At 33.8% G+C, this 25,643-nt stretch overlaps 1 protein-coding gene across 3 annotated transcripts in view; it reads right to left on the bottom strand.

Moving 5' to 3' along the window:
- Positions 1-25,643, bottom strand: part of PRKD1 (protein kinase D1) — a 272,127-nt gene that overhangs the window by 22,470 nt on the left and 224,014 nt on the right. For all 3 annotated transcript variants that reach the window (XM_036218275.1, XM_016123597.2, XM_036218274.1), the window contains 5 exons: positions 25,400-25,477; positions 23,943-24,222; positions 22,854-22,906; positions 20,887-20,959; positions 18,551-18,657 (listed from right to left, as the gene is read on the bottom strand). In XM_036218275.1, coding sequence (XP_036074168.1) covers positions 18,551-18,657; positions 20,887-20,959; positions 22,854-22,906; positions 23,943-24,222; positions 25,400-25,477 — 591 coding nt within the window. The remainder of the gene's footprint in view (positions 1-18,550; positions 18,658-20,886; positions 20,960-22,853; positions 22,907-23,942; positions 24,223-25,399; positions 25,478-25,643) is intronic.

Here is a 25,643-nt window from a genome sequence, read left to right as displayed (position 1 = left end):
GTTGTGGGTGAATCTGTATTATAGTCGTCCTCCGCACTGCCCATTGGCAAGGAAAGCCTGGCATGAACTAAATATGGAGCCACACTGTGGTTGGCAGAAGCCCTCATGATGATGACCTGCTTTTCAGGGTGTCCTTCCACTACTTGGCAATTTTGATCCCTCCTCAGATATCTGATTATCTTTTTGACTGATGCCTTCATGCCTAACCATGCAGCATAACATGGTCATGAAATAGCAAGTTTCTGAATGTGGCCCAAAAGATGCCTGTGCATCTACCCATGGTCTTTAACCTCTAGAGGGCTGACACCATTGTTCTTGAAACTGTTAACTAGTCAGACCTGGCTACTTCACATACTAGGCCTCCAGAGTTATTCTCTCCCAGTCAGAGCTGAAGTATGTGAGGAGATGATGTTAGTAACAAAAACTTACACTCTTACTATTCTTACTTTATCTGTCCTAACTGCCCACAAGTAAGGCCAGATAGCTAGTTGGCTTTGACCATTATGGGAATGCCAGATCCTTAGGTGGGAGACTGATGAATAACTACACATATGTTTAATATGCAGTATGGAATACTAGTGATAGCATTGTTTATACCTGAACCTGTGCCCAGGGTGTCTCATTTCATTTTTCATATGCCCCCTTTCCTAATAGAGGAGCCATACCAACTGGAAAGACCATCAGCCTCTGGGTGTCCAGGCAAGTCAGCTGTCCTCATTCAAATCAGTGATCACGGCAGAGGCTTTAAGGATGCCATGAGAGTCCTGCCTGAGTTATGATTCTCCTTGCACATTTCCACTATGAGATGTGCTAAGTGCGTCTTCCTCTTTGGCATATCTTCTTGAATTTTTTTTTTTTCTGTTTACTCTAAATTTAAGCACATAAGTGGTTTTCTGGGGAGTTCAGCTTCCTAAAATGGTCAAGGACTTATTGTCTGGGTGGGAAACAGGAACAATGAACAGGAAAGGAGCAGATGACAGAAGTAGGCAGAAAAGCAAGGGGGTCCCCTGTGTGTAGACAGAGGGAAAATTAGAGTGTGAAGATAAAGGTTGAGGTAGAGCAACTGTGGGAGCACAGGAAGGGCAGGGGAGGACAGAAGTGGTGCTGTAGCAACTCAGCCTGCTATGTCTGACTTTGTCCTAGGCTATGCAGCTTGGGGGAGAAGAGGGAGTCACGAGATGACCCAGAAGCTCTCCTACCTAAATTATCTGAATATATATACAATGTTGACTCTCATGTGCCTCTATCTGTATTCCTCTAAGTATGCGAATTCTTGGAGGTACTAAAATCCTTCACTCAATATAGTCTTTCTTCCTTTTTCCTACTCTACATGACTTGAGGAGCCATTCTATATGGAAGGTAAGATTTTAATATTTATTTGTCTAATTGGTGCATTCCCAGAATGTTCTAAGACTAAGTATGGGACAGATTAATAACTATTTTGTGCCATGGTCACTGTAAACTCTGAAGGACTCTACAGATGTCCTATAATAGCATCTTAATGAAAAGGATTTGTAAAAGTTTTGCTATTTCTTGATAAAGGACTTCGAATATACTTATATGTATAGATTTTTTTAAAATATATTCAATGAAAGCATTGAACTAAAGGCCATGTATACACAAATGGCAAAAAAAAAAATGTTTTGTTCATTGTACTTGGTCCTTGATCTTTTAATAAAAACTTCATGCTTTACAGATTTGCAAAAAAATACATTGAGTGGAAGCTGAAAAATATTTTTTCTGCATAGTTGATACATAATAAGTTGATATTTTTAAAGTTTATTATGTGTGATTGAGACAAGGTCATCACAGATGCTTACTCATGAGCTGTATTGTTCTGCATTGAACCAAATGACCAAACTTGTTTTTACATTTAACAGTAAAAAAAATGTAGACCATAAAGAATCATGCTGTATTTATCCAAATTCTCTATACTATATTGATAAAAAGTATTTCTTTAGTTTAGAAAAGGTAATATTTAAAGACTGGAAACAGAGAAAAATTCAAACTATTATTTTATATTACATGCATAACTCATATTATTTTTTTTTAATACCTTAAGAGCAACTCTAAGATAAGATTCAACCACAGTGGTCCATGTGACATGCTCACAATTTTAATTTTCTACATAAAATACCAAACCTAGAAAATTTTTTATATAAAATAGCTTTTCAACCTTTTCCTCCTAATGTCCAAAGTAACTTAATTCATTTTGAAATGGCTTGACGACCTCGACATAAACTATCACATCCTAGCGTTCAGAAAGAATTTTTGCTAACTTCTCAGGCCTACCTCAAGAATTCAGATAATAAATTTCACGGCAGAGTAAGTACTACAGGACTCTCTGGCCATCTGTTTGTTGCATTTAAGTAATTTAATTTTCAGGAAATGAAACATTTGGTCAACTACAGGAAAGAACAAGTGTCCATTCACACATAACAGATTGATGACATATCCATGGGATGAATATAAGGCATTTCAAAGTCTGGAAGGAAATACTATTTGATCAGGATAAAAATTTTCCTGATTCAAGTTGCCTAGGGAATTCTTATGTAATTGATGGAAACTCATTGCTAAAAGCAAAGGGATTTATAAAAGTACCAATATTTTATATTAAAAAACAAAGGTTTAACTGATTAACACCTTTATGTCTACATTCTATTTTGTTACATCCTGGATTCACATTAATATTCCATTTGTATATATATTCTTTAATTTTAAAAGTGTTGCTTTATTATAAATATGAAGTTGAGAATTCATTCCCTATAGAGCCTTAATAAATGAAATATATTTTCCCGTTCTTTCTTCTTCCCTCAGGATTATCATACATGAACATATAAGGTGGGAAAGAGGAAGATTAGAATCAACAACTTTTCAACAAGTTATTTAGGAGTAATACAGCCTTAATATGGGGACTTCTAACTACTTTTCTATCGAAACAAGTAAATAACTTAGCTTTTATTGAGACAGAAAGAAATAAACTTAAAAGTGATGAGTCCAAGATTTAAATTCTAAATGGCACGCAGAGCAGTAGGAAAAATATTCATAGCGGTGTGGGTGGGCATATGAGGTTCCTTTCTCGGTGCTGTGGCAATAGCTTTGTTGGTTCTCATTTCTGCCAGTTTGCCAGGGTTGAGAGAAGAGCACACTATCTTATCCATTTTCTAATCACAGTCTTTTACAGTTTATGCTTCCCTTAATGACTTGAGAAATCACAATCACCTAATATCTCATGAAAGGGAAACGGCAATTCCCTGATAGATGTTTAAAAAAGTCATCATGTAAAGAACAGATGACTATTTAAAAAAAAACTAAAAAAATAGCTATAATCAAGAGGACAAGTAATAATAAATGTTGTTGAGGATGCAGAGAAAAAGGAACCCTCAAACACTGCTGGTGGGACTGCAAATTGGTACAGCCACTATGAAAAACAGTATGGAGATTCCTCAAAAAACTGAGAATTGATCTACCATATGATCCAGCAATCCTGCTACTGGGACTTAAAAACCAATATCCGAAAAGATATTTGCACATCGATGTTCATAGCATCATTATTCACGGTGGCCAGGACATGGAAGCAACCGAAGCATTCTACGTTAGGTGACAGGCTAAAGAAGCTGTGGTACACATATACAATGGAATATTACTCAGCCATAAGAAGAGATGAAATACTGCCATTTGCGACAACCTGGATGGATCTCGAGATAATCATGCTAAGCGAAATAAGCCAGACAGAAAAAGTTAAAAGTCACATGGTTATCACTTATATGTGGTATATAAATCTAAAAGCAACAAATGAGCAGGACAAACAGAGACTCATGGACATGGACTATAGACTAGCGGTTATCAGAGGGTAGTGGGTAGGGGGAGGGGGATATAGATGGGGTAAAGGGAGTCAAATACATGGTGACAGAAATCTAATTATGGGAGGTGAACACACTGTAAATATATATATGCCTTACTGTTAAAGTGTACAGCTGAAACAATTAGATTTTGTTAACCAATGTCACCATAAAAATAATTAATTAATTAATTTGAAAAAAGCAAAATAGAAAAAGTACAAGTGGATAGTTACAAAATAGACATGGAGATATAAAGTGTAGCATAAAGAAAATAGTTAACAGTGTTATAATAAGTATGTAAAGGGTAGATGGGTACTAGATTTAGTAGGGTGATGATTTTGAGAGTTATATAGTTCTGTAATCACTATGCTGTACAACTGAAACTAATATATTATTGTATGCCAACTATAATTGAAATAAAAACTCATTGAATTAGAAAAATATAAGAATAAAAACTGTAAATTAAAAAAAAATGACTCAAAGATAATACCCAAATTGATGTGGTAAGCTCAGCTCTCTCTCCTAAATTCCAGAATCTTATATCCAACTCTTTTTTGGGTACATTCATTGAAAGAAAAGATGTCTAATAATGGGAATTGATGTCTTTCCATCCAAACTTACTCTTCTGGTGTTTCTTTTCTTGGTAAATGGCCAACCATCTTTGCAGAGACCCGAGTCATCCTAAACATTTACTTCTTCCTCAATTCCAAAACCAAATGATCTCTAAAATGAATAGAGTCCACTTCCTTAAATTCTCTCATGCTGACACCTTACCTTCATCCTCACCATTACTGCCTTGGTTTGAGATTTACTTGTTTCCTAAGGATCTGCCACAACGTCCTAAATGATCCCCTTGTCTCTGGTCTTGTTCTCCTCTAACCCATTCTCTAAAAGACTGCCACTGTGATCTTCCCAGAGGTGATTCTGAACATACCATCTTGCTTTAATTACATACGTAATCACCATCAGCTTCAGGAGGTGTACCCGTTTAGCAAGGTACACGGGGCCCTTCAATATGAGCTCCTTTTTCCCCTTCCACCCAAATGCTTCTCCAGTTTCTCTTCTTCTACCACATATGAACCCATCTCTGGCCATACTATTTTCAGAACAAGCCACGATCTCTTTCTCTTTTCTACACCTTCATACACACTATTCTCTCAGGCTGAACCAGACTATTTTGCCTGGTATGAATATTCAGCTACTGAGCAGCTTTCATTGACTCTGCAGTCTGACTTGGTTGTTTCTCTATTCTTACAGTCTTTGGTACAATTCTATTTCAAAACAGTTAAGTATTATACTTAGTCACTGGTGAACCTCTGTATCTTACCTACAAGACTACAAGCATCTCAATGACTACATTTAATCAAGTATATTCCCAGTAAGGGTAAGCCTAGTGCCTGGTACATATTAAATGTCCAACACAAGTTTGTAAATTTGATTGAAAGATGAAGAATTGATCCCTGTATCTCTTTATTTTTCAGTACATGAATTATATTCTTTAAATGATTTTGTTGAAGATACGCCGATACATGTCTGACATATTCAATGACAGTACATTTTGCATCAAGTATGGTATATACTGATATCTTCTTTTCAGAAAAAATTACAGTACCAGATTTTTTTGTTGTTGTTGTGAATTCACTTGAATCTGCTAGTAAGCAATCTCAGGATTCTGATAATAAATAATATAATCACAAGTAATAATTTTTCTAAGAAATACCAATAATATGAAACAGAATATCTTGGAGATAATGCTATTGGTATGAGTTGCAAAATGATTTTCTAAAGTCCCAAAGTATGACAAAGATGTCCTGGTCATTTCTAGGTACTGTTCCCTCAAAATATAGGAGTTTTAGCCACTGCTTTTAATAAATATTTCAGCATATTTAATAGAAATAAACATAACTTTCCTGCTATCTAGGTGACTTATATTTATTTTATACCTAGCTCTTAATAAAGAGATACTCCTCAGCTTCCACTCATTCTCAAAGCCCACAAGTGAATAGTCATCAGCCAGAGACAGGCAAAGCAGCAGCTGCTAAAGGCCTTGGTCAAGATATTTATTTTATTTTATTTTTATATAACTTTAATGGAATGTTTCTAATGTGCCGAACACTATTTCAAGTGGTTATGTAGAAGAATTCATTGAGCTGTCATAAAAACTTTATAAGCTTTGATATTATAATTATACTCGTTTTATAGATAAACTGAAGCAGAGGTGGTAAGTTGCTTGCCCCAGGTCATATACTTAGTAAGCTACAGGACTAGAATTCTAAACAATAGTGGCTTAGTTGCTTTCTTTTAATCAACTAATAATATTATTTCTCTTCTGAAATTATAAATAATATGTACCACAGAAGCCTGGACTCTCTCAGGATATTCCCTTTAAATTGCCCCGTTTCCTCTATGCCAATTCTCCCTTACATGACTTGTGACAATCTAATTTCCTATGGTTTCATTACTGTCCTGAGGTTGAGAAATACAATACTAAAAATGGGTTATTCAGATGATAACAATCACTGTAAGTCTACCCTCTTACTTAGAAAAGGGTTTGCAACTAACTAACTCCCTTCTTTTTTCTATGTTTTTGATTTACCCCAGGACAGATATGACAGCAAGGAAAGCCTGGGGGCTTGGAGCATAATTTCAGGAGCGCAGTCTCTGGAGACAGACTGCCTAAGTTTGAATGCCAGCTCTGCCACTTTCCAACTCCTGACTTCCATTTTTTGGTATGTAAAATGGGATTAATTATAACATATCTAATCTTACAACATAACTAGGACTTCATTACTTAATATATACAAAATACTTGGAATCATGCCTGGAACACAGGTCAATTATTATTATTGTTGGGCAGATTTTCTGCAATTTTTCAAAGACCTGGGTCACATTTCCCTCTTTAGTTTGATAACTGAAAGTTTACTCTCAGTGGCAGGAAAAATTTCCTTTTGCCTTTCACCTAACAGAGGCCACATCAGCAATGAGCAGCCACAAACTTGCACCTTCTAGTTTGTCCTCTTCATCTTTCCACTTGCTGTGTTTAAAAACACAGGTGGCAAAGGTGCTTCTACTCTGATGCCAACCAGGTGAAGGCTGTGTTTAGCCCTCCCAACATAAAGTGAATGGAGACCATTCGGTTGTAGCATATGAATGTGTTTCCATTTCATGTTCAATTGGCAAAAAGTCCATTTAGATAGGGTCAGACATCAGTAGTTACCTTTTAGGGATAATATTTTTTTGGGGGGGGGGGAAATTTCATCTGTAAAATTTTAGAAATGCATACTGATATTAACCTGGAACAAAATAAAGCTAACATATACTATCAGAATAATAAATGCACACATTACTTCAACAACAAGATAAATATAATGACCCATCCTCCTGTGAATAGGTATCACTGACTGACATTTAGATCAGTGGGGCCACAATCAAATGTAACCCATATGACTCTGGGAACTCAGACATGTTCAGATCATCCTTGGTAAGGTCTGTTTGCTCATACCATCCCTCAGAACTGGAGTGTAATGTTACGTTTGTTGTGGCACTAATTAATACAGATAGACCATGGTTTAATATAATTCAAAATTTTGTGAGAGAAAATAAATTGAAGCATCTCCATTAACTGGTAATGATAATACATACATATTGTGCTTGGACAGACAGAAAGGGAGTCAGCTTTCAGGTGATTAGCTTGTCATGCCCGATTTACCATTACTTTTTTTCATCTTAAATTAGCTATAAGTCTGTGTATTCTATTAAGTAATACAGGCCCACACACACACACAAAAAAAGACCAAGTCTATATTTGCCAAACAAAAAACATCAACTGAAACCTGATATGCAACTTTTATATTCGTGTCTATCCATAAACCTATCAATTATAAAACAACAACAACAACAACAACAACAAAAAACCTTCAATTTAGCTTGATTCCACGGTTGCTGCAGACATAAATGCAATGAGTCTTCTCCTTTCCCTACAAAAGGAGAAGCTAGATGTAGAGGTGGGAAACGAGTTTGCACAAAACAACACTGAAAAAATGCTCTCATCATCTTTCATGTTGATATTTCACCAGGTAAAAACAGAATAAAAACATCTGATATTTTTTACTTGCCACACCAGGAATCCTTCATATTAAAGGTATAAATGGGAAATTTTGAAAATAAAATCCAGATGTCTTAAGCCTGCCATTTGGATTCATACACTAAGGTTTCATTGGTATCAATATTTGTATATGGCTGAGGCTGATACAGCAATTTTGGGAGGTGAGTGAGTGATTTCTATCAGGAGGATTCAGGAAAGACCTTCACACAGCAAGGATCTTACATACATTTGAGTAACAATCTCCTGTCCTACAAGGGCATAGTATTTGAGAACCAGAAACAAAGGCTTCAAAGACAGAAAATTAATAACTGATCAAACCTTTAGAAAAAAGATCAGTATTAGTAAACATTCCACCTAGAAAGTTTGACCCCCTTTTTCCATGCCATTACTTGGTTCATGTTTAGGGGAAAGGCAAGAATTAAAAGTATGGCTTGTTAAAATAAGGAAATTGGAATTTGTAGATTTATATGTTTTTATTGTATATAAAGTTGAAAAATGTCAAATATATGGGTATTTTTTCTATTTGCTATCAAATGCATAGCAATAGAGACACATCTGAAACACCTTTTTTATTTCCTGTTAATCCACCTGGCTGGAAACATGAAAAACATAAATCCAATCTTGCCATGGTGTTAGATTTAAAGTGTAATCTTTAATAAATTATATCACTGTAGCTCAGCTTCTATATTTAGATGTCAACACTCCAGAAAGCATAACATTTACTATAATGTTAAATGATCTGTGTAGACACATAATCTTTCTGATGTCTTATATATCAGATAACAGGAACTGGAGTGAATATACAAGTTCTATTAGACAGGGATGGAAGACTCAACATTATGTGCCAAAACATCAAATGGTGATAGCTTACATTTACGTAAGAGTTCTCCGGCAAAAATGCATTTATTATCAAAATTAATCAAGTTTTAATTATAAGCCTTTTCATAAACTTTAAAAAATGAAAGACCCTGTTCACTTCCAAGATGTGAACAGCCTGGATATAGTACGCAGTATTTTCTAAACTGTTTTAGTGAAGAAATCTTAAGCCTCACCCCCTTCTAGAAATGAACTCAAATTTCTTCCAAAATTATGTTGAGAAACATTGATTTGAAAAACACTTTTTATATTGCTTGATTCCCCCCCCCCCAAAGTATTCCCATGAAGCAAGAATTAGAACATGTCAGACAAGTTCTAATTCATAATTAAGGAAGCCAAGGTTAAAAAATAAGTCAGACAGGAAAAGTTGAAAACCATATGATTTCACTCATATGTAAAATATAAAACTGAAAGCAACAAATAAACATGACAAGTAAACAGAAACACGAGGACATGAACAGTGAACTAATGGTTACCAGAGAGGCGGAGGAGGTAGATAGGAGTAAAAAGGGTTAAATATTTGGTGATGGAAGGAAATCTAACTTTGGGTGGTGAAAACACAATGAATATACATATATATATATATATATATATATATATATATATATATATATATATATGACATATTGTTGAACTGTACACTTGAAACTTATTTGATTTTATTAACCCACGTTTCCTAATTTGAATGATAACAAAAAAAGATTTACCCCCAATGGAAAAGTTTTGACTTGGAATCTGGCTTTTGACACTGTTTTCACCATGATTAACTTCCTAACAAACATGATATCTATTTGAAAAAATTTCTAAGTTCATTTTCTTATAATAAATCTTTGTTTTATTGTTTTATTTTTCCCTCTAGTTTAGACATGCATACACATAATCTGTGGGCTTTTTTTTTTTTTTTTTCTTTTGGAACATGCAGAAGATAAGATTACCTGAGAGCTGCAAAACATGTCTGGTCTAAAGAAATAATTTTATGTAAATTCTTCATGCAGTAAGATACAAAGAAAGAAATATTTGAAGAAATATAATAAACATGTTAGATGGAACAATGGAATTATAAACTAACCTCTCACTACACACTAAAAGAGAAAGTACTCAAATTGTGCATATTTTTTTTCTAGAGAAAGTAAAACTGACTTCTTCATAATTAAAAAAAAATCAACACGTTGCAAAAATTTTTATTTTTCCACCCACACTTAGCAACATTATTCTCTGGTTTTCCATCATAATTATCTCTTCTCCACCTACTCCTGATCATCTTTTTAGACTAAGAGAACAAAGCCATGTATTTAAAGATATATATTTAATCTTGTTCTGTGAAGACAGATTATCATGTTTTTTAGACAAAAAGTATGGAAAATAGGAAATACTTTATTGTTTTATTGGCATACTGCAATTCTGCATCCCTCTGGTTCCTTCAGTTATGGCTACATAATTTGTTCAACAAATATTTACTAAATTCCCACCAGGGGCCAGGCATATGTTAAGGCACATTCAGCCCTACCCCAGACTTGGAGTCAAATACATGCTTTTGTTACAATTCTCAGACCTATGAGATTTTATAGATAAGGAAACTGTGACTCAGAGAGCTTAAAAGTAATTTATCCCAGCTCCTAAGAACTCTTAAATATAAGTCTGACATTTGAATCCAGGTATGCTAACTCTAGAACCTATGCTCTTTAAACACTATGTTATACACTGCCTTAATTTTCTCCTTGGACTCAAGTCCATTTAGAACTCTAGTATTGCCTATTCAACTAGCATGCTTCAGGGTCAATGCTACTTACACCTCCTCACCATGATCTCATAACTCATTTGGGCATGTTGTCTAGATTTCTGAATGCTGCCTGTTGTCATTCTTGTCACCACAGTATCCTACCCCTATACCTGTTATGACATTTACCTTGACAATGTGCCTTTACAATTTGGATTCCTTATCTTTCTGACTGGCAGGATTTCTTCCCTATAGCATCTATTTTTAAGGTCATGGACCACCACCGTGCTGTTCTGTGTTACTAAATACTCTCCTGATCTTGAGGTCCCACTGTCATTAAAGGTAAAACTCTGACATATTTGGATTTCCTGAGCACTTAATACACAAAATTTACCCCAGGGCATAGCTTTTGAGACTGCCCGTAACATCAGGAACAATAAGTGGCTATTCTACAAACTTTTCCCACTCATCGAATATCATAAGTTTTTAATTAGGGCCTAAAATTTAATGATTTATTGATGCAAAAGTGTTAAAAGTCCTGGGAAGGAATTTAAGAAAATACTGTAGGTGATTTAAGACAATTTTGTCAAATGTTAATCAATTATCTGCAATGTCTTTACTACTGTGCTAGGTCTTGTGGAAGTTGTAAAAATAAGGCATTGCTGAGACCTTCAAATTGCTTATAATCCAACTATTACATAAGAAATATTTGCTAAATAATAAAATACCACTTTATACTAAGACTCGAAACCATAAATAAAAAGGAGGCAAGGAAAGTAGCACGAGGCAGTCAGAAAGGACTCCTGGATCTTGAAGATCAATCAAACATTGATGAACCAAGTAAACCAATACTGGCATCCAGTTTGGGATCAAAAGCTGAGCAATGGCCAGAGATCATTGACTTGGACAAAGACTTGAAGGGAAATGACTCAGATGAATAGGAGAGATGGAGCCCAGGGAGAACACCAATAGTGCTGAAAGGCAGGACAAGTAGATAGGTTTTATAAAATAGAAAAAGAAAACTACTAAACTAGAGAAAGAAGATGGAAGTCTACTAAAGATTCACCAAGTTGTGATCTTCAGGGTGGACCAGGAAAAAGGGATGGCCAGGAAGGTGATTATGGAGTGGGAAGAGGGAGAGGACCCAGCTATCAGGAATATCACTAGTTTCAGTAATTGAGGCATGAATTTAAAAGTCTTCTCTAGACTAAAAGCAGTAGAAAGGTTAGGGCTGAAGTCAAGAGGAATTTGTAGAAAGAAAGAAAAAGAATGGAGCATTCTGACTGTCACTACTATCTGAAAATAGTCTTTAACAAAGTTTTTTTGCCTTAAACATTCTACTCTATGTCATCCCTAAATATTGATCTGATCATGACAGTTTTTTTCAAAACCTTTCAATAATCCACAATCACCCAAGTATAATAAAATCCAATTGACTTGGCATACTATCTAAATAAAGTTCTCTATGAACTCATGTGAAACTCATTTTCTGGTCTTATTGCATACTCTCTCTCACCACAGCTGTCTCCAAACTAATGTAGGTTCTTGGGAAGCAAAAAAAGTTTTAAGAGATATGTAAGCAGAGAGGTAGTTTCAAGAAATCTGTTTTGTTTACAATTGTATTTCTACTGCCTAGTACACGGAGGGCACTCAATAATTATACTTTGAATGAATGAATGAATGAGTAACAACAGTCCAAAAATACTCTTCTAATACAGATCCTTTTGAGACTATCCTTGTGGCCTGAAAATTCTCCATTCCCAAGTTTCCTTTCACTTGATTTTTCTCCCACTCTCCAAAAGAAAGGCATGCTTCTCACACATTCCAAATATTACAAGGGTACCTCGTCATGGAAAGGAAAATCCTACTGGAGGAAAATAAACAAATTTTAAAATACTGTGTTGGTTAAAGAAAATGACCCTAATAACTTGGAAATCAATCCTTTTGCACTCAGTTCCAATTCATGTTTTTAACAAAATTAGAGAATAATTTAATGAATTTATTAATAGAGGAATAAAATGAATTTCTGAGGAGAAATCACATTTTTTTTGGCTTAGTACTTGGCTCTCACATTGAAAAAAAAAGAAATAAAATTGTTGCTAAACTTGGTCTAATTTAAACAATACGTAATATTCACCCATCAATTTATGAACTGAATTAAAATATTAATTTCATTAAATCACATTTTCAGTAAAATTTTATTTTTTATATTTAATAAGCATAGTTCAAAATTTACAAAATATTTATCTTGCTTGATAAAGCTTTTGCTATTAATAATTGTAATGATAACTTAATCCAAAAGAATGCTTTAAACATTTAAAATATAATACAAATTAAAAAATATTTTTATTGCAAATATTTGTAAATGGGACCAATAAAAGACTTTCAAGTATAAGAACACATTACATTGGAATATAATTTTGTGGGAAGTATAATATATTAAAGAAAACAAGGAAGTTGTAAAATATACTATTGTTAAAGAATGGCCTATTTATGTAGTTTTAAAAATGATTGACAATATATATCAAGTGTCTATGATATTGAGGTTCTAATACGTACATTTTAAAGAGTAATACAACAGCTTTATTTTCAAATACCACTATTTTTAATATACTACAAAATTAACTCTTTGAACTTTTGACAAATTTGTTCAGTAACTTAAAAATACACAAGTAGATACAAAGTTTTTAAAAATTGTTTTTGAGGACATGTGACAACAAAAATTTTGAAGATCACTGTTCTAAAATGATCTTAGGTTTTCTACCCATTTTTCATAGCATATTTATTTTCCTGAGGTTACCCCTCAGCCTAACGGGCCTTTCCATCATTTCTTTGGTTATCAAACTCAAGATTTCCCGAATACTTTATTTCTCTTTGAAGATCTCCCTGATTCTAACACTCTGTCCTCAATCAAAATTCATGACTTCTTTCACTATGCTTCCACAGCTATCCTGACTTGTAACTACTTGTACCTGACTGCCCAAATAGATGGTAAACATCTTAAAGGGTTTCATTCATTTTTATATGGCCCAGAGGCCCAGTAAATTGCTTCATATAAAGGAAGGAAGTGCTTCACAGGTTCCGTTGAATACTTAATATCTTCATTAAGTGAAAGAAAAAAGTTCTTGCCCAAGAAAATGAAAGAATGATAGCAAAATGGACAAACTGAGGGAGAGAGTACCTTGTAGGGAAAGATAGTAGGAATAAAAGTTTGGTTTTAGGCTGGTTGGTTTGAGGTAAGAGTGGCACAGGGAAGTGGAGATGTTCTAAGGTGAGAAATATGAGCTATAAGTGCCTGTGAAATATCAGAGCTTAAGAGGTATATTAAGGAATGAATAACCTGAGAAGAGATGACAGATGACTCTTAAAGTGGATGACCACACTCTGGGAATGAGTTCCAAATTAGCACAAAGCATTTAGATGAATGGAAGGAGAAGTTCAAGAAGACAGCTGGAGGAGTCAGCAGGGAAAGAGAAATAGGCTCTGCTAAGTGCAGGGGTGAAGCAAGGAAAGAGATTTAAAAAGGAACAAAGGACCAACACTATTGAAGGACTGAGATTAGTCAGGTGAGATAGAGACTTAACAGAGAGCCAACATGTGATAGTTGGGTAGAGGTAGAACATAAGAATATGAAGAAAAGAGCTTTGTATTTTTCTTTAGAAAGATGTGGCAACCAAAGACAAGAAGGGAATTTATGATAAAAAATCGAAAGCAGAGTAGAGCACAAATCTGAAGTGCAGCGATACAAAAGAGAGAACTGGACCACTGCTGTGAGCAGGAGCCTGAATAAATCGAGACCACTTTTTGTTGTTGCTGTTGTTTGAAATTAAGAGAGGCTTGAAAGGGAAGAGGTGTGCCTCACAAAAAAAAGAAACCAGAACGATGGGGAGAGTTTTATGAGAAAAGTTCAAGGGGGTACATTTAATTTATAGCATGTAAAATTCTCATGTATTTTCCCTATATTCTGTATCCTATATTCAGTACTTTTACAATTCCAAAATGCTTCCATAACATTGTGTCATAAACAGAAGCTTTAGTATTATTCCTTAAATAGACAAATAAAAATTGATATTTAAGAAAAAGAGAAAAAATAATTAGAATTTTATTCATAAGGATTATCCTAAAGCATGTATGCGTTGTGATGTTAAAAAATAAAAATCAATTTTGACCAAACAAACCTGTGTTGATAACTTAAATATATTAAATATGCCATTCTAATATTACTTACTTTAGATTTTAAGTTTCTAAGTTTTCAGTGATATACTTGCATCTCCTCATAAAGGTCAGTTTTCTGTGATATCCCTAATAATCATAAACAACTATCTTGTTCTTCCTATTTTATTGATATTAATAGGAAAAAACAATAATTTCAAATTTACCTTGTGTTTTTTAATCAAGACATAACTTTAAAAATAACATATAAATAAGACCCCCTTGGGAATTTTATAAAATAATTTAAACATCTACATTAATTAAAATCCTTCTAAAACGTAAAAATAATGAAGTGTTTACAGATAATGAAAACAGAGCTATTCTAAATGATATAAATAGGGGATAACTATGCTATAAGATTCACACTTACTTTAATTTTTCAACTATTCAAAAACATCTAAAGAGCTTAGTTTTCTAATAATGAAATCAGACCTTGAAAAGCTTTCACCTAGGTTATATACAGAAGATGAAATGGAAAAAGAAAGGGTCGGACTTTTTCATGCATTCCATAATTCTACATCTTTGAAGTCTTCTATAGGCTAAGGTGCTTTTTTACAGAAACAAACAAATCAAAATTAGACCAGAAGGATAATAGAACTACATGAGGAAGATTTTAAAAAATCAGCCACTTCAACCCACAGGATCTCCTTCTGGAGAATCAGAAGATGAAGAGGATTGGGTAGAACTTTTCAGAATCTAGGTACAACCATAAACTAGGACAGCAGCTTTCATAAGCTAGGCACCACAAGGCAGAGGATACCAAATGCTTCTGGGCACACTTCAGTATCCAGAGGGACAATAATCCATTCCTGAAGATTAGTAAAAGAAAGCCTTTCTAAACATTCAAGTGACTTCAATCATGGTACTTTTTCTGAACATGTTCATCAGTGATTTAGAATTCCGACCCCCAGCCCATATCTCTATTAACATGTTGCCTTTTCAGGTTCAAAAAGGCAGGTTTTTTCTTTTGATAAGAAATACAAAATGAAACAATGAGGGCTTTCAATGAACAAACCACACACAATTCTTCTTAACTAACAACCAACTAACCATTATTAGCAAATACAATCTAGACTTTTTTTAACTGGTTGGACACTATGTAGGCCATCTTATAAGACAAGATGGTAGTTCTGCACAACCTTAATTCAACAAATATCATTCAACAAATACTCGTTAAACACCTAATGAGTGCCAGCTGTTCAGGATATCTAGTAAACAAAACAATGATCTGTCTTCCTGATGGGTATGTTCTAGTAGAGGGGCTGGGATTGGGGGTGAGGAGAGAAATCCACAACGAATATAATTAATTAAATTCTATAATAGCCTAGAAGGTGGTAAGAGCTATAGAAAAAAGAAAACATAGATCAGAGTAGGAGGGGTACAGGGGTAGGAATGGGGAGAATGTTTAAGTGGACCATAGTTTTAAATAGGGTGTCCGAGTGATGCTTACACAGTTGGTGATAGTTGAGCAAAGACTTGGAGGAGGTGAGCTTGAATTTCGGTATCTCTGGCTACTGAAAGGTCGATATATCTGACAATGGTAAAAAGGGTCACACATTTTTTCATTGTTTCAGTTAGGGGACATGATGAGTTCTCTATAGAGATAGTTCTCTATCTCTAAGCTCTTTAGATGTTTTTGAATAGCTGAAAACTTAAAGTAAGTGTGAATCTTATGGCATAGTTATCCCCTATTTATAGCATTTAGAATAGCTCTGTTTTCATTATCTGTAAACACTTCATTATTATTATATGTTTTATTAACCAATTCTGGCTTTTAAAAAGGGACTGTTATTAATGAGAGGAATTAAGTAACATACTCAATATCAAATACATTTTCAAATAATTGGCAACTTTATGATAAAGTATGAACTCCTGAATCTGGTGTCTGCATATAATTAAGCTAAGCCCTAATAAGACTCATTGTATAGGTTGTAGATGTTATGTAATTGAAATTTCAACACATAAATATATCAACATCTAATAACTAAAGGAATAGCTGAGTGACACAAGTTAAAAACTCGTGACAGCAAGGACCTGTATGTCTTTTTTCCTACTATATCTACTGGATGCAGAATAGTGCTCAGCTTATGGTATATATTCAATAAATGCAAGTCTGATGAATGAAGCAAAGAATGGTTAGGGACAGTGGGGGTGAATAATAAATGATGAGGATTTTTAAGATTTTAAGCCACAATATAAGAGCTATTCGACCTCCTCATATACTCAAGGGACAGAATTTTGACTTTCAATCTAATTAAACTCTTTTTAGAAAACCACACTATAATGAAAATTGTGCTGATTATCTGCTTATTGCATCTGAGTTGTTGATTCCATCTATTCTTTAGAAGAGGAGATGGGAGGCAGTTTATGCTCAGGTGTATTTTATTTTTTTACTTCACTACAAAGTCAGCAGTCTGTTTTGATAGGCTCAAGAGAGCCAATTAAAAAGCCTAGACAAAGAACATTAGACTTTCGACATCTAGTTAGTTATCTGTAATTGCAACAAAATGTAGAAGGGCAGCCATATTAACTATGTAACTCTGCTCAAGTCTTGTAAGGAAGGATAAATATCTCTGTACATATGCCAACTCTAGAGGCTGGCATGCTGCAAAGGAATCTGCCTTCCAGACACCATGTGGGAGTAGAGACTGGGAGAGCAGGGCCAGGTTTGTGAATATGTCATTTACTAAGTTTTCAGATGTCATTTGTAGCTCAGTGTTGCTAAGTTAAGGGGAAAAAAAAAAAACTTTTTTGGTAACTGATTAGCCAGCACTGAGCTATGAATCTATGAATTGGCATCTTCAGAGCCATGGTGATCTTCTTCCTCATGAAAATAGAGAACAGTATGGTCTCTCTATGTTACATTAGTTATCAAAAGCACCAAAACACTATGTTTAGAAATTCTGAATCCCCAAAAAAGCCTGTTATTATTTTCGGTTGTCTATGCACATGAAATCCTTTAGGGCAAAAATCACATCTTTTTCAACTTTTTATTGTATGAAACTCGTTAAATGGCAGTTAAATGAAATAATAAATGAAGGAATGCAATCTTTTTCATTCTGTTAGCAGTGTTCACATGACAATTATTCAATAAAACTATGAATGAGAAATTATGATAACATGCATGACAAGTAGAGAGTGGGCATCTATCAATAGTTTCCATGGTCTACACTGGATAGCGAAGTTGACCACATTTAGCAAATAATGGATCAACTTCCTTTTGGTCTCTAGAAAAAAATTTGAATGGTTACAGAAATTATATATACCTTTTATTAACCAATTCTGGCTTTTAAAAGGGACTGTTATTAAAGAGAGGAATTAAGTAACATACTCAGTATCAAATGAAAGGGTTACAGTGAGAGACAAAGAGGACATTAATAATATCAAGATGATCTGATTCTCAGATATATGTTACTTACTTACCCGATATGCTGACAGTTATAGAATCAATTTATATAATTATCACAACATAAAGGAGGAATGTTTATGAAGGCAAGGTCATTTATGTAAAACAAAATGGTCTTAACATGTCCACTACCAGCAAATGCTGAAACATTACCCATTTAATGAGTATTAATAATATAGTAAAACATAAAATTAAGTACATAAAAAAGAACTGCTGCCTAGACTTGGGAAAGATACTAACTACCCAGGAAGTAGTTTGATGCTTAATCTGCCTTTTCAGTAATCTTAAAGTGTTTCTAAATATCTATGCCATAGACATTTGGATATCTTTCTTTTGTTTTGTAGAAGTTGAGGAGCTATTTTATAAAGTTCAAGTGAAAAATAAAGAAGTACCTGCAGAATTGCAACCTCATTGCGAAGCTGGCTTTCTTGTTTTGTTGGAAATCTTAACTTGTCAATGATTTTAATAGCTACATCTCTTCCTGTTTTACGATGTTTTCCTTTAAAATAAAAAAAGGGGGAGAAGCATAATGTTATTAAATATCATGTCTATTAAAGAACACAAGAATTTATAAGAATGCTTACAGAAATTATAAAAAAGTTTCACTAAATAAATTAACATTTCTGATGTGAAGTGACATATTCATAAGGATTTCATTTCTTAGCTCCATTATTCTAAATCATATATGTATTTTAAAATTAGCCACAATTTAGAACACATAAGAATTGAGACATCAAAGCTATAAGTATTAACAGACAGATGTTTTCTCATAAAAATGTTTTCAAACAGGATATTGAGTTACTTAATATAGGAAATGTTCATACCACTGGCAAAGTGCTCTCCTTAAGTATAATTTTAAATTCCTGCTAAACTAATGTGTGTTAAATGGGCCAGTTCTTGGCTCTGTCACTTACTAGCTTTGTGATCTTAAGAAAATTACTTAAGCTTTCTGAATTTTAGGTTCTTCATTGTCAATGGTAGAGTTGTGAGAATTAGATAAAATAAGATATGTAAAGTACACACAGTACCCAGGTAACCATACACACTCTAAAACCTGTTAGTTATAATAATTAATGCCATTATTATCACATGATAGGCCTTTTACATACATTACATCCCATTTAATTCTCACAACAAATATTTGAGGGTAACTATAGGGCACCTTCAAGCTTTTAACTTCTACATTACTATATTGCAGGAAGTATAGAATATAGTAGTGTTAACTGAATCTAAAAATGGAAAATGAAAATGAATCTAAAAATGAAAAGGAATCTAATTACTCAATATTTTTTGTTACATACAAAGTTGAAATTCCATTATTTTAACATTTGTTGCAAATCGAGCATTTCTTTCTTTTATAATTCACTCTTGCTATTCCTTATGAAGTTTGAATAAGTTTCCTGACTGCTTCCTTTCATTATCAAATTGTCTCTTTTCAAGTTCTCTGCTTTCTTATCATTCCTTACTCTGTGACCCAAGCAATCTCTTTCATTTCAGCCATTTTTCTGCAAACACTCTCTTCAAGGTCATAGCTTCTTTTGTCTCTACTCCTCTATCACTATAGTGCTTGATCTCTCTTTTGAGACTCTGTTCTCATACACTTCATTCCCTGTATGTCTCGTCTTAGGTTTTCAAAGTTCCTTGTAGAGGCCTCCTCCTAATCTTGCTCCTGCAATGTTACAAATTATTTGGCACCTGCTGGTCTCTCTAACCTCATTTCTCAGCCTTGCCTCACCCACATACTATGTGCAGTTATATATATTTCCCATGATCTATATACCATAATTTTTTTTTGCATGTGATTATTATAATATAGAGCAAAAGTGAAGTATGTGGTCTCCCATATTTCATTGTTATGCATTAACAAAAAACACAATGGTTGCTGATTCACTGTTAGGCTTTCTATCAAAAAAATTACTTAAGCATTTTATAAGAGCCAAACTTACTTTGTAAAATAGAGTAGAACGTAATTAGTTTTAACTAAAAATGTACAATATTATACTATCATAAGTAATATTATGTAAGACATTGCAATTATTTCAGAGTAACTCCATCTCATGAAAAGATAATATGTCACTGATTATATTAAGGAACTGCAAGTTTCTATGTTATTTTACAGGACAGGTAAAATATTAACATTAAATCTTTCTTAAAAGACTTGAAAAATATAATAGAACTGGCTAGAATCTAAAACAGCAGAAGTTAAAATAATTAATTCACCAAATAGTTTGACAATAATAAAAAAGGTAAAAATATAGTATCTCATTTCAAAAATATTAAAAATGCAAACTTTAATGAAATATATACATTGTTAAAAATATTATAATTAAAAGATACTTTTGTCTAGTTACATAAATGAATTTCTACAGAGTTTTAATGAAATAAGCTAAAAGGAAATGAAACTAATTTATGAATTACAACTTCCTAGGTTCTCGATACCTTGTCTAAATAAACCAATATGTAGCCAGTATTGTGTATAGAGTTGTCTGTATGTATTTAAGCAAAATAAGTTTTTTAGGAGTAGAAAAGTTTCTTTTTCAAAACATAAGTGTACCAATTTTCCAAATAGTGATATATATGACAAGAGAAATTTCTAAAAGATAAAACACATATACAAACATATATATGCACAGGTCTTGACATTTATATTTTTCTTAGAGATACTACTTTTATTAATATAAGTAGCTAAAATTTTAAATTAATAAAGATACTTATTGAACTAACCTACCTCCATAAACAATTCCAAACTGCCCAGAACCCAGTACTTCATCAGGAAAAATCTGATATACTGTGCTGATGTCCTATAGGTACAAGTCCGATGTAGAACAAACATGAAGTGAAATGAAACATTAGTGCTAATAAAGTATATAATTGTATTAAGTATGTCATAAACAGTATTAAATACAGACATAAACAAATTGTAATGCTACATGACATCTACAATATGACTGTAATAGTCAAGACGCACTTTTCAAAGTAATGAGAACTGTTCTGCTCTTGAGCAGCAGAGGTTTTCTAAAGTTCTATCAAATATGTTTCATTAGAAGGAAATAAGATATAAATATTCAATATTCAAAAAGGAACTTGCTTATTGAGATAGCTAGTGAGAAATTTGGGTTAAATAAACATGGTCACCAGTCATACATCTGGGTGAGTCCTGATTCCAACCACTCCATTCTTTATGGCTAGAATGGTGAGGCTGCTTCTTTATTAATCGTTCACATTTAAATGAATCTAAACTGTAGGACATGGGGGCTGAATCACTGTGAGAGAGCTGAAGACACTAGTCAAGGATGATGATCTATGATGAAATTCTCATTTGTGGGGTAATTAATCTCTTCCATTTTTACCACTTCTGGAGGTAACAAGTTCCAAATGTCTACTCTTTTCTCTTTGAAATATTAATTGCTAAATAAAGCATTATGTTTCAACCAAACACCAAATCCTACCCTCTGCATATCCTATATGTTCCTATTCTTTTCCTTTGCCCATCCCCTTAGAAAACAACCACAAGTTGTCTCCATCTTGTGATCCCTTTTGAGTGTCCACAGGGTGGTTCAAGGTAGTCTGGAGATAAGAAAGTGAATTAATACTACTCCAGCATTCAGAGTCCAAGGTATTCCATCTTCCTCTGATAGCTCAATGGCCTGCCCAGAATTTTCAGTGAACAAGAGAGGACAAATAGAATGGAATGGCCCCACACATATCTAGAATTTCCTAAGAGGCTTATTATAAGTTAACCTATATTTCTCAAAGTCTTTTCTGGCTAAGTAAGAGAACAGGAACCTAGAGATTTTTAGAAAGCTATCTTGTGATTAACAGCACAAAAATTCATCTAACTTTCACTATGAAGTTTTCCTAATTCTCTTTAATTCATCTAGTTTTCAGTGTGCTTTATGCCAATTTAGCAAAGGTTGCAAAGCTATATTAGTGATAGAGTTTCATGGAGTTTATTCTTTAAAAAATAAAATCAGATCAGTAAAGGAAGGCTGTAAACTCTTTGCTTTTGGTCACAGATATAGCAGGTAAAATAAAACAAAAGGTCTGAGTCACCGATGAGGGGAGAAAGGTCTTACTACTTTTGGGCTACTTGCCAGAGTGACAAAGTATAACAAATAAAACAAACATATGACAGAGTGTAGATTATTTCATAATATGTCTGACCTGTAATGTTCAAAAACTAAGCTCAAAGGATGGAGTTATGTGGCCCAGGTGAGTAGGATGCTATTTTTCTGAGGGTTTCTTGATCAGTCAAGTGACTGTAAGAGCATTTGTAATTTCTTGTCACATGATAGCATTTCTTTGTAGCGAGTATGAAATGAGAATAAGGGCATGTTTAAGTTTCTAATGCATCTCAAAAAATTTATCTTACCTTATTTGGTATTGTGTAACATAAGCCATTAAAATTCTAGTACCAAGATGAGTGAAAAATCAGGTGTTGGATTATAATTGCTTATGAGATAAATAATAGGTATTTAGCTCTCCACACTACAGAACAGATTACAAAAAAATTACTAAAAGAATTAGTATGTTTCTAAAATTTTATGGAAGAAAAATGCCCAACTAGACCCTCTTTTATTTTCTAGAAAATCCTGAAAAATTAAAATGTTAAATAAAAATGTATTTTATGATGCCCTTATTTTCCAATAAAAACATCATATTACCAAGTTTTTTTATTTGGAGGTACATACTCACCACATTTTCTTGGATCTGGCAATTTGACACTGAAATACTCACAGAAATATCTCCTGAAAATACATGTTAAAAATACACAAAAGAAATGAGAGATAATAGCATAACAAGTAAACACATGCTTACTAATCAAGCTGCAAAAGTTTTTAAATCATAACAATTAGATTTTTCCAGGTAAATTACTATTGGAATACTTCTTTCCTTTTATGATTATAGGTTTACTTGGTACTTGGCTTTGAAAAATAGTATTTTGTCAGTTCAAGTTCAGAAAGACTTGTGTTCAAAAACTGGAATGCCATTTCATAGCTCTGGTAAAAGCTGAGATAACTTAATCTGTCTAGGGCCTAAGTTCCTCACCTGTCAAAGAGGCAAATCATTACTGTCCACCTGTTGGGGTTGTTTTAGTATTAAAATAGAGACCTCAAGGAAAATGCTTAGCTCCAAAGTAGGCATATACATTCTATTAACAGGTACATTAGTTGTAAAAGATCAATTTAAAAGTTATAAAAGATCATTGGATCATCACATCAGTGTGATGTGAAAAACAGAGATTTCTCCCACAGGCTTCATTACTGATTGCCATTATGAAATGGAAAATTATATTTTTATATAGATAATCCTCTCGAATATTTTTAAAACTTCACCCACAATATTTGATCCTGGTTCCATTTTCACAAAATCTCTATCAATCTACTAAGACAGAGATTTCTTCCTGAAATAAAATCATCAAGGAATTCTAAGTACTCTATACACCAAGTACACAAACAGAATGCCATGTTAGGTAGTTGTGAGGAAACATGGCAAACCAGATTTGTAAATAGCAAGACTGGCTGGCATTCTGGTCTAGATCGAGCTGACTAGATTACTTCTTCTTTTACGACCCATAGCTCTAGTTTTCTGCTCTTGCCTATATATAGGAGTTACATAAATTTGTTCAAATTTAAAAATAAAAAAAAAGGATAATATAATGAATGTAATATCTTAGTAGGTGTAGCAGCTTTCATTTAGAGACCCCATGCTATCCAATAAACTAAATCATCCCTCAGGAGGCTCTCTTTCCCTGTTCTACAGACAGAAAAGCAGCAGACTCACTGTGAGAGTTGGTTCCTGAACCTACGGATGAGCCCTTGGGAATGACAGGCATAAGGGCATGCTGAATCGCCATCTCCCACATCCTGGCCACATCCGCACCAATGCCGCTGGTGAGGACACTGCCATTTGGTGGTGGGCTAGAAGGACTGACCACGTTTTCTCCCACGTAATACACTACATTTGCTGTAGTGATCTCAAAGCAGTGAGGATTGGCCCCATTAGCAATTAAAGCTGAAGGCTTTGCTGGTTCCAGAGATAAAATTTCTGATAAAGGAATTTCCTGTGGAAGAAAGAGTTTGCTAAATGTAGTTTATCAAAAGTACATAAACTTTCAAATAAAATTCATGCCAGGGACATGTGAGAAATGACATTACAAATGGCCATCATTTATATAAAATGGTTTGATAAAACACAGAATATTACTAAGCAAAACTCAAAAATATCTTAACTAGTGGAAATCTTATCATCTCATTTTCCCAGAAAAATTCAAGTGACACGTTCATTATGTTCATGTGGCAATAAATGATTTTGAAATTGCATTGAAATCTAAGACAGAATATAAGTGATAATTTTTAAAACTGTGATGTAAAATCACAATACTTTTGAAATGCATTTGGAAATGCATGGCTGTTTTTAACTATTTGTTAAAGCACTGGAAATGAATTATATAATTTGATTCGATACATGTTAATAAAATAATATAGTCAAGTGTATATTTTTAGTGAGAAAACCAACAAGACTGGTTTTAAAAGCAGTTACTTTTAAGAAAATTTTAACGTTAAAAAAATTAGTCATCACATTTGTCTTCCGGGAGGTATGGAGTGATTTAAGAAATAATAACTTTTAAAACATATCTTTCACTTAAAAATTAATGAGGCTTCCGTTTCCCATTAGAACTATGCAAAGTGGACATGATCACATCAACTATGCCTGAACCTGCATTAATTTTGAAGGAGCAAGTTTATACTGTTTTCACTATGAACTTCTTTTTGATTCAAGTTTTACAGGGTGATACATTATGCCACATCTGTATTATTTCATGTAGACAGATAAAATGAGAATTGCTGCCAAATTTTCCTCTAGAGGAAAGTAAGTGGTCCTTAGGAACATTGGCAATGCATGGCAAGACCGCAGATGCAAACAAACAAACAACAAACAAACAAAAAACAAAAAGAAAAGGAGAAAGAAAAAGAGCTGAATATACTGTGACCTTAAATCACACATCTCTGATAATACTCAATTAAGCTTTCCTTCCCCCCCCCCCCTCTTCCCATGGGACTAGAAGCACTTCCCAGGGAAATCTGAAATTCACAGATGGCTATCATGGGGTCACGACCTGATTCTCTAGAAATCTGTAAACTACAGAGAAGAAAAAAATATCTCTTAGAGGAAACAGAAGAGCAATCTGATACTCTATACCCCCACGCGATGCCAAATAAGAACAGGGCCACCCTTACCTTGTAGTACCTGCTTCCTGTGTCATTTTGAAAGAGGGTAATACATTTGCTATCCAATCTCCAATAGTGCCGTTTCCGCTGAAACAGAAGTCAGATTCAGGATCTTTTAAAAACTTAATAACTACTCAGGATTGGTAAAATCAAAACATTTCCCAGTGGAGACATAAAATTTGATGCTGAAAGTGCATGAAAGACTCATGCTCAATTTCAGACTCTCGGGAGTGACTGTGGAGCGGATGTTGTG

The sequence above is a fragment of the Rousettus aegyptiacus genome, unplaced genomic scaffold, assembly GCF_014176215.1.
Source record: "Rousettus aegyptiacus isolate mRouAeg1 unplaced genomic scaffold, mRouAeg1.p scaffold_m13_p_3, whole genome shotgun sequence".
Taxonomy (NCBI): domain Eukaryota; kingdom Metazoa; phylum Chordata; class Mammalia; order Chiroptera; family Pteropodidae; genus Rousettus; species Rousettus aegyptiacus.
Note: the sequence above shows the minus strand (reverse complement) of the source record. Positions and strands in the feature narration are given on the sequence as shown.